General features: G+C 39.1%; 1 protein-coding gene across 3 annotated transcripts; it reads right to left on the bottom strand.

The window, feature by feature from the left end:
• Positions 1–295: 295 nt before the first annotated feature.
• Positions 296–4,339, bottom strand: arf1 (ADP-ribosylation factor 1). Of its 3 annotated transcripts, none has more exons than XM_031737760.2 (5): positions 4,221–4,339; positions 2,247–2,440; positions 2,048–2,158; positions 1,807–1,931; positions 296–1,698 (listed from the first exon to the last, which is right to left on the bottom strand). In XM_031737760.2, the coding sequence occupies exons 2-5, from the start codon at positions 2,389–2,391 to the stop codon at positions 1,540–1,542; spliced, it is 540 nt and encodes a 179-aa protein (XP_031593620.2). In that variant the 5' UTR covers positions 2,392–2,440; positions 4,221–4,339; the 3' UTR covers positions 296–1,539. The 3 variants fall into 3 exon arrangements, with proteins under 3 accessions (XP_031593620.2, XP_039458180.1, XP_039458181.1); XM_039602246.1 differs by having other exon boundaries at positions 4,159–4,281; XM_039602247.1 differs by lacking the exon at positions 4,221–4,339 and adding an exon at positions 3,635–3,651.
• Between the last annotated feature and the right edge of the window lie 5,699 nt (positions 4,340–10,038).

Below are 10,038 nucleotides of genomic sequence, written 5' to 3' on the forward strand. Positions count from 1 at the left end.
TAAGCACTGGGTGGTTTCATCACCTTGGGGCAACATATTTCTTCCTAGGTCAAGGGGTGATAGCCTTAAGAGGTCACAGACACAAGTTTGGGGCCTTTGTAATAGTAATTCTATTAATGCAGCAACTAAAATCAATTGCCAATTAATTGCTGCACATATGTGTTCTCATATTGTGTTTTAGATTGATTTGTTCAGTAGAAAAAATGCCAAGGTGATGCCTAATCCTTTTGTCTAAATAGTCTAAAACTTCATTTAATTCTGTAATAGTTGATGTCAAGGGACAGCCTACAAAAAGCAGCATAAAATTAGATTTTATTACATGATGTGAAACAAAATGAAAATCAATTGCAGGACCAAGCTTTACATAAGAACACAGACAACCTTAAGAGAATAACATTACATTTTAGGCAGCTAAAAATCAAACAATGCAATCAATTAGAACACCCACACCCTTTACAAATAAGTTTCGGGGGGAAGTGATGTGTCTCATATAAAAAAAAAAAGGCATTTACGGACGGCCAGTTTACGAAAAAAAAAAAAAAAAAAACCCCAACGTGCTGCAAAGGAAAACATTGGCACTAATGTCATAGCAGCACAATGCAAATTCCCAGGTTTGAGTTCAATAAAAGGCAAACGTTAACAGAGCCCTTAGTGAGGATGCTAAGCCGCTCCTTACAACAAATTAACAGTGTATGGCTATCGTAATTAGTGGGCTAAGAGTTCCTTTGCAGCTGTATGATGTAAACACCCAGTAGATAATAATGCATGCCCTTAAAGACCAACAGACTACATCATGCAGTTTTGCTAACAAGTACAGTGCAAAGGCAGCACATATTCAACCTGAGACTCTAAAATACAAGAATTCAATGCAGGCTCAAGAGGCTGGCCTCCTCCCTGTTACCCAAAGCAGGTAGATGTGAGGTCAATGCAACATTTCTTAGCTTAAAACAACAAAGGCTAGTAGGTGTTCACAGACTGTGCGTGACGGGGGTGGGGGGGCAATGTCAGTACATATAGTCAATGCCAGTGTTTATACTTATTTTGAGGCGCTGGTACTTCTAGTTACTGATAAAAGTTACCAGTAGTAGTTGCAAGTAGTGCATAATCAGTGTATAATTCTTTATTATTTCTAATAAAAAAATTAAAATCAGTCCTTACAGTACGTGTAACCTCAACTGCATTGAGTTTGTAGGCCAACATCTGCTGGTAAATTCCCTGCCTTTGTTTTTCTATTCAATGCACACATGGCTGCCCAACAGCCAGAAAAAAAAATCACCACAGTAGGATTTTAAAGCGTGCAACAAGCTGCCCCATTACCAAATTTATTTACACTTACATAAAATGTGAAAAAAATAAAAAAAATAAAGCTGCTTTACAAGAATAGCCCACCCCCCCCACTGGCCTGCATGTTTGTGGTAATAACAGCTGACACGAGAGCAGCCTTCAGTACAATGTAACTCAGTTTAGCAAGATCTTAAGAGTAAAGAGCAAGGTCAGAGATTGGGGTGGAGGAGATTGGATTTTAAAATGCCGTAATCATTAATGGTTCTTGAGTTGATTAGACAACCAGTCCAGTCCTTCATAGAGGCCATCTCCAGTGGTGGCACAGGTTGCCTGGATGTACCACTGTCGGTTGCGCAGGGAATGAAGATTGAGCTTGTCTGTGAGTTCTGCTGCATTCATAGCATTTGGGAGGTCCTATAAAAAAGAAGGTGAGAAATCATTAGACATGTGCCCTGAGGATAAAGGAAAGGTGAAGTGTGTTTATGATGTACACCTGCTTATATAAAAGACTTGATGACTTACTTGTTTGTTGGCAAACACTAGCAGCACGGCGTCACGCAGCTCGTCCTCTGCCAACATTCTCAGGAGCTCTTCACGAGCCTCTCCACATCGCTCTCTATCATTGCTGTCCACGACAAAGATGAGACCTGGAGCAAGTGCAATCAAATAAATGGGTGTAAATCTTCTAAATACGAACCAGAAGACATGTTCAAATAGACTGACATGAGCCATCAAATGTCAGCCGATGAGGAAAAAAACGTACCCTGAGTGTTTTGGAAGTAATGACGCCACAGCGGTCGAATTTTGTCTTGACCGCCGACATCCCATACTGTGAAACTGATGTTCTTGTATTCTACCGTTTCCACATTAAAACCTGGAGATATGAAACAAATATTCACATTAAAAACAAACAGAGGTTTTAGGCTTCCTTCCTGTGTCATGTAAAACAGTTTTTGTCTTACCTATTGTGGGGATGGTAGTCACAATCTCTCCGAGTTTAAGCTTGTACAAAATCGTTGTCTTTCCAGCAGCATCCAGACCCACCATAAGTATCCTCATCTCCTTCTTCCCAAACATTTTAAACAGTCCTGCAAATATATTCCCCATGGCGGCTGGTGACAGGAACCCAAAAAGGACAAAAAAAAGAAAAGAAAACCTGTGAAGAAAGAGAGGAGTTGTTCAGCTCCAATACAGAGACGTGCTGCTGGTAAACATAAGAAAACACCAAACCGTGTTCCAACCTCCCAAATGACGGACCCACTGCCTCTGATTACCTTCTGTGACAGCAAACTGAAGGTCTGAGTATGTGTTGATCACACCATCCAGGCTAGTAAAGATTGCTAAGCTAAAATTTCAGTGAAGAAACCTTAATATTGCCATACATTAAATAAAAATTATTGTGTGCAACTTAAATACAGTGGGAGTATTATTATTACTCCCACTGCACTTAATATACATATAAAAACGGTGCATTTTTCTGCATATAGCAATTTGGTATTTTTTGTACACTATTTTTTTTTCAGTTTTTATTTTTTAATATATATCTCTAACTTGCTTTTTCTTCCTGTCCCTTGTACTGCTGTAACAAGTAAATTTCCCCTCTGTGGGATTAAATAAAGTCTGTCCATGACTAAAATTTTGTTAGCCTCATCTAACCAGTGAGATGGATCTTATGGAGTGACCAAATAATCTTACAGACAGCTACATTTGCTTGTGTCAAAATATTAAAGGTGAATGTTTGGAATTTTGCTGTTATTGAGTGACGTGGGCAGCATGGGAGTGCAACTGTTCACACCTCACAGCAAGAAGGCCCTGGGTTTAAATCCAATCTGGGGTGTTTCTGCGTTTCCATGTTTTGCCTTGTGCAGGGTCTGCGTGGGTTTTCTCCCACAGTCCAAAAATATGCATGGGGTTAGGTTAACTGGTCATTCTAAATTGGCCGTAGGTGTGAGTGTGAATGGGTGCATGTCTCTGTGTTAGCCCTGTGACACAGATTGTCGACCTGTTCAGGGTGTACCCTGCAACTGGCTACAAATGTGGAAAATGGAAATATCGTCACTAAAAATACATTGGACCTGATACAAAGTGGCACATATAGTTCGCACCTTCAGATTTTTGGAGAAAAGCAGCTATAAAGGCTGTTAGACACTTTTAGGACATTTTTAAATATCCCCAGAAATCAGTATGATGCTACTCCCAGGATCCTCAACGCCACTAACCAGAGAAGAAAACAATTACCTGTAAGCAGTTTTCTATTATCGCACTCCCATTAATCAGTGTGATGTATACTATAAGCAGTGTATGAGCTTCTGAACACTACTTAAAGGCAGAAACTCGTGGTAGCACCAACCTTGATAAAAGGGACGTTAAAAACTCTGTGACTCCTGAAAGCTACTAAATGAAATTATAAGGAAACTCGCTAGCTGTCACACTGTACCAGTATTTGTCTTTTCAGTTTATGCAGCATGTTTGGAACCGAATATTTTTGAAGCCTCAACGCGGCTTACTGGAACATTTTCAATATTTAACTCGGAGCAAAAAGTTTCAGAGCAGGTAAACAAACGGTGATGCTAGCTTGTTACGGTGCAACGCTAATAGTCGTCCGACCCGCTCAGATTTTAAGAGTACCAACTTGACAAATAAAAAAAACAATTGCATTTCTGTTTGTGTTTCCCAGTTACAGTGAATATGAAAACATGGGCGAGAAAGTAAAATAAAAACTCCCACGCACAGAGAAAGGAAGGGCAGACTAGTCGATTCAGATAATTCCGCTAACAAGCTGCAAGTCAGATTTTTCTGACTATGGTGATCGGAATCGCGCACACACACAAAAGCCAATTTTGCTTGACAACACATGGGGCTTTGTACATTTACCTTCAGATAATGTAAAAACCTTTTCTTTTTTCTTTAACAAAAAGTCTCTCTTGCACACTTACTCAGTTGAAATGTTTTGTTCCCTCTAGGCGTTTCCTTCCTCGGGAAAATGGCGACAGTCTGACACGTCAGAGGTTCCTGCAAAACTCCAGCGTTCACCGTGCCGGGAGAAGTGTCTCCCCCTGTGGTTGAGGGGGGAATTACACACACACCTGACAGCCTCCACTGCAGAGTATCTGTTGGTTAGTTCGTATTATTTTTAGTTACGGCACTATTTAGAGCAAAAATAGCTTTACCTTGGACTGACAAGTACAAATGCACGATAAGCATGCTGTGTGTTGACTTTAATTTACAATTGAAATTTAATCTTAAATTTCCCTGAAAACTATGAATAGGAATTTATAAAGTTTTTTTGATATCAGTGCCATCATTGAATCTGCACATCAGCCTAGCCCTTATTGATCCTTGATCCACTTTTATACATAAACAGATTTTCAGTGTCATCAAAACTGATTTTTAATTTTAAATCCCAAACAGACTACTGCCTATTTCTAGATGTAGCATCAATCTCCCAGTTAACATCTAAAATAGAGTAAATAAAGGCATACTAGTATGGCATTCATTTTCTTTCAGGCTTTCTTAGTTAAATAAAATGTTTTTTTACACATCTGCATTGATGAGCTGCTCAGTTGGGAAACTGTAGCGGTAGCACTTGTGGTGCACATCAAATACATAACAATCCTTGAAGTGAATCCCATGTTGCGTATGTTGCTGGTGTTTCCACCCCGCTTGAAATAATTATGTTACAGACATTACAACTAACACTGCTATCATCTGTCTTCATGAAGCAATGCTTTGGAATCATTCGTCCTCCTTGCAATGATTCTTCTTTTTATGGCAACACTAGACACGCATGTATGACATTGCTGATCTGCAATTAGTGTGCATTGCCAGCAGCTACAGGGATTGATAAAAGAATTGATAAGTTCAGACACATACAGTTCCAATGCTTTGAAAAACTTGGAAGTGGTTCCCAAGTGGCATCATTTTTTAAAATTCCTATCCCTGCTGAAGACCCACTAACTGCTAAAGTTCCCACGAGCAGCTTATTAGTTGCTCGAGGTTCACCTCCTTTCCAACCGCACTAATCAAAACCTGAAACACTTCATGTATCTGAGTCCACAAGTTACGTGTGGTTAATCATTCAGCTTTATAATATTCTTCTTGAGTGATAAGATATGAAAGGAAAAAAGTCAGAGCCCTGTCTTATGAGCTCATTTCAGCTTCTCTTTGGCAGAAGCTGTTGCGATGGCCACCATTAATACAGCTACTAATTTTTCCTGCAGAGACCTGGCCACTGGACTTTCCTACTTCTATGAGCAAATTATATATAATTCATTTAGAAGTTTCCGTGTTTTAAGTTAAGATTAAACAAGAAAATCCGATCCACCCCCTCACTTGTGAATGTCGGGAAAGTTTTCTAACAGCCATGTCAGCACTGGACAAGATGCTCGACTGTAAACTTCAAAAACGACATCACATTGCCTACATCTAGCTTCTATATACAGTCTACACTGTAAGCACTGATCATAACAAGTAATTTTGGCTTGTAGTGTATCAATAAAGAACGAATGGTTTTGAAAATCTGAAAATCACTGGCAGTAGCTATTTTTTTTAAAACAGACTTTGCCTCCACATCTGAAAATGAAAGCCAATGCAAGAGTGCCTTAGACCTGCGTTACCTCTGATGGCCAGCAGTGGGCAGCTCTTCTGACTGCAAAAAGAAGTCTGATGTATAGAAGACTATCTGAAGCCAACCCACCGTCCCGGTTTAGATATGACTTCAGTAAACGATTTTCTGTTGAAAATATGGTCGCAATCACGAGTTTCAATTTACTCAGCATGGTGTATTTTAATAAATTATGGTGATTAGTTTATCGTTAAAGGGGTATACTGATAAATTAATCACACACACACACAACAGAAGTCTGTGATTAGATTAGATTAGATGAAACTTTATTAATCCCTCGGGTGGGTTCCTCCGGGAAATTCAATTATGGGCAGTGCTCTTCAAAACTGGGACTTCATAAACGAATGGGTGACTTTGCAGTGGTTACTTCTAAGCTTTTATTAAAGAAATGTGACTGCGTAGATCCAGTTGACTTGAAAAATTGGGATGTGACCATTTGACATGGGACCTCCCATGGTCTCACCAAGATTTGTAATATATAGAAGAACATAGCGAAACACTTTCTTCTTTTGCTTTTTTTCCTTTCTAAAAATGTTATCATTTGTCCATCAGCCTTGGTAAAATATGGCAACATGTTCTCACTCCCAAAGCATAACATTTTACGCTAGATGACAAATCGTCGGTATATTACGTTTTTGGCCACCCAACACGTCCCTATATTACCAGTTCCGAAAAATGAGGAAACATGAGAACTGTTTAGAATTAATCTACACATGTACGTTTATTTTACTTAAATCGCTTTGGAAAACACTAACACGATTAAGGTGGTGGTTAACTAGGGATAAGGTTAGGGTTAGGGCTGCTGAAACGTGTGTTACTGCGGGAGTGTCATTCTATTCGATTTCATCCACAGTCCGGTGTGTAAGCATAGGAACGCGGAAGGTCACCTTTCACGTTCCCATGGAAGACATCGGGAAGTGACAAATCGTCGGTATATTACGCATTAGTGAGAATGGAATATGGTACTCCCTTCCCTTTGCATGTCCACTGATTTTTGATTGGCTGTCATGACAACTACTTTAAAATCCATATAACGCCTTTTGTACTGCTTCGTATGAAGATAATCAGTTTTATTTCTGGTGAAGTTTGGAGAAAATTTGTGGCCTGTGAGAACTTATTCCTAAAATCCAAAAGGATAATATATGGTAACCATGGTCAAAATGATGTTACATGGTACTTTAAATTTGGCTTCATCTGAGGATTCCAGTGGTAACTCAGTTTTGGTATAATCTTCAAACATTAAGTGCACAAATGCACCTCCAAAGTTGACTCATGCTGGGGGTGGATTGCTGGAGGCTCAGACATGGAACTTGGTTAAAAGCGACTGCCAACAGTCTGTATACCAATTATCATTATTATTACTATTATTACTATTATTATTGCTATTGCTTCCAGTGGATGCCACACACTGTAATTGAAGAGGACAAAAACCAAGCTAAAGATGTAAGAAAGAAGAGGTACAATTTAGGATTAACGATAAAACCACTATCTCCTCATGTAAGTAAATGATTCACTGCTGGATTTAAAAACTGTAAACGCATCCAGAGTACTCACAGTATAAACCCAGGACACACATGATTATATTTAAGGCCTGAGCAATTTTGCTTCACTTTTCCTTTTTAATTATATTAAACATGTGCATTTATACTCAAAGCTTGCTGCAGCATGCATCATTTTCTATAGTCTATCATATTTTTTTGATTCAGATTCATTTGAGTTTCTTTTCTTTTCTTTTTCATTTTGCAGTTTCCACTTCTTTTTGTTCCATGACCAGGCCAATAAGGGAAAAACTAACCATATTATTACCGAGACAGTTGAATTTTAACCAGGGTCAACTATGCCTGCTAACCCCAGCAGAGGGGGCAGCAGGAGGGGAGAAGGCCAGGAGAGAACAGCAGGAGGGGAGACTAGTGAAGGACCACACACTGAAAGCTCATAATGCCATTCACTCTGCCACCGTAATTTGTGGTTTTGCCCCGCAGAATGCCATAGAGATCGCTTTCAGCATATTTTCAAAGCAACAGTTGTCCTTCTATAAGGGTGAGGAAGGTGTTTAATAGCAGCAGTTAAAAGTTTCTACAAAGTGTTACTGTCTTTTTAGTTTGGCCGTCATTTTTCGAACAGCTGTCGGACATTTGAAATCAACGCTGCCATCCAAAACAAACGAAAAATAAATACATTTTAATATATATAGTTATTAGAAAGAAGCAAAACCCCCCAAAGAACCCACTATGTTTCTGTTTGTTTTCTTTTAGAGATAGAGAGCACACAGAGAACTTTGTTGAGACAGTCAGGGAGGGGGAGCATATTGTCAGAGTGTATACTGCAAACTGTTTCTGTCAAAGCAAACACGCTGCTAACTGACAAAAAAAGGCCAAGAGTTTCTGTTTTTCAAAAACAAATCCTGACATGTGCCAGTTTGCATGACCGTCATCCTTTGAATGACACGCTTTTCTTAGATATGTAAAGATGATGTAATCTGTGCTTTTCTAAAATGAAAAAGACCAATTCAATTCATAACACAAGGCGTGGAAAAAAGCAGGAAAATGAATGATATAAATCTGATGAGTAAACTGGCATTCTTACTTTTAGAGCATTTTAAAGGCAAAAGAATACGTAGTGTATATTATAACAGTTGCTATGCTCATTTGTATCCACAACATCTGTGCTCACATTGTGGATGTGTCTTTCTGTTGAAGAATGAACACTGTACAGTCTGTTATTACCTGTAGTTAGTAGAGTAAATTAGAGGTTTGTCCACGTTTGTGTAGTACTAACAAGATTAGAAAGCATAACAAAGCATTTCATTCTCCCCACTGTACTGTCATTATGAACATCTGAAGTGAGTGCAATTAAAATATTGATATCTAATGCCATAACAGAGAGCTCCTTTTTGTAATCCCAAGACAAGCTTAAACTGTTGCAAATTTTCTCGTTAAAATACAATCAAATACTGTCAGCTAGCGTTGCCAGCATTGCACTGTTATTATACAGAGCCCTTACTGAAATCTACAGCAGTTCCTTTCGGTAAAAAGTAATAGTGGTCTTGAGAAATAGTTCGTTAATCTTTCCACAGGACTTTCAAACTTTTTCTTTGGACACGGGCTGCTTTTTCACTCCTTTTTTTCATCCAGCCCTTGTACTTCACCATTTTCAGATGAACAGGGTTTTTTCCCCCTTTGTTTATTGAACCACTTAACACTAACCCATGATTCATTCAGGCACACAAAAGACACCTAACTCAAGCGATCAAGCAGTATGTACACCTACCAGAGAATTTAGCAAAGAACCAATTTTAAATTGCATCTTTCGTCACTTAGTTACTAGCAGGCTGTCACAAAAACAAATTATTTCTTCCCATTTCTTTAGAGGAGTCTCTGAAAAAAATAATGGAGACTGACATGCATGAAACAGAGTTTCTTCACCAACCAAGTGATTCTCCAAGAGTTATTATCCAAAAAACTTGGCATAGCTCAGCGTGGCGTGCAGTGTGTCCGTAAAGGAGGAAAGTGGACAAGTGGAGAAGAAAATAAGAAATAGCAGACCCAAAAAGCTCTCTATAGAAGATGAAAAGTATATGAAAGTCAGGAAAAGGAAGGAACAGGAGAAAAAAAGGTCCTGACACAGGACCTGAGAGATGCATCTGGCACTTTGGTTCATCCGTCTGCAGTTTACTGAAGCCTCAGCGGGAAAGATCTCAGCTGAAAGTTGGCTGTCAAGAAATAAGATAAGGGATAAAAGGCTGAGGTATTGCACATCACATACTAACTGGACTAAAAACGAGTGGCAACAGGTCTTATGGGGCGATGAATCCAGATTTCAAATGCTTGCATACATAATCAAATGCTTGTCAATATTGAGGAGGTCAGCAGAGAGTACAGCAGTGAGTGTCTACATTCATCTTTAAAACACGGTGGAGGCTCTGTCATGGTTTGGGGCTGCATTTTACCCAGTGGTAATGGGGATCTTTTGAAGGAATTATTAATGCTGGAAAGTACTATCAGATTTTGGTTCAGCATGAAATACCATGTGGAAAGTATAAGATTGGCAACATCTTCATTTTTCAGGATGACAGTGATCCCGAACACACTACCAGTGCAGTAAAAGCACAGCTGGATAGAAAAACACAC

Source organism: Oreochromis aureus, linkage group 18 (genome assembly GCF_013358895.1).
Source record: "Oreochromis aureus strain Israel breed Guangdong linkage group 18, ZZ_aureus, whole genome shotgun sequence".
Lineage (NCBI taxonomy): Eukaryota > Metazoa > Chordata > Actinopteri > Cichliformes > Cichlidae > Oreochromis > Oreochromis aureus.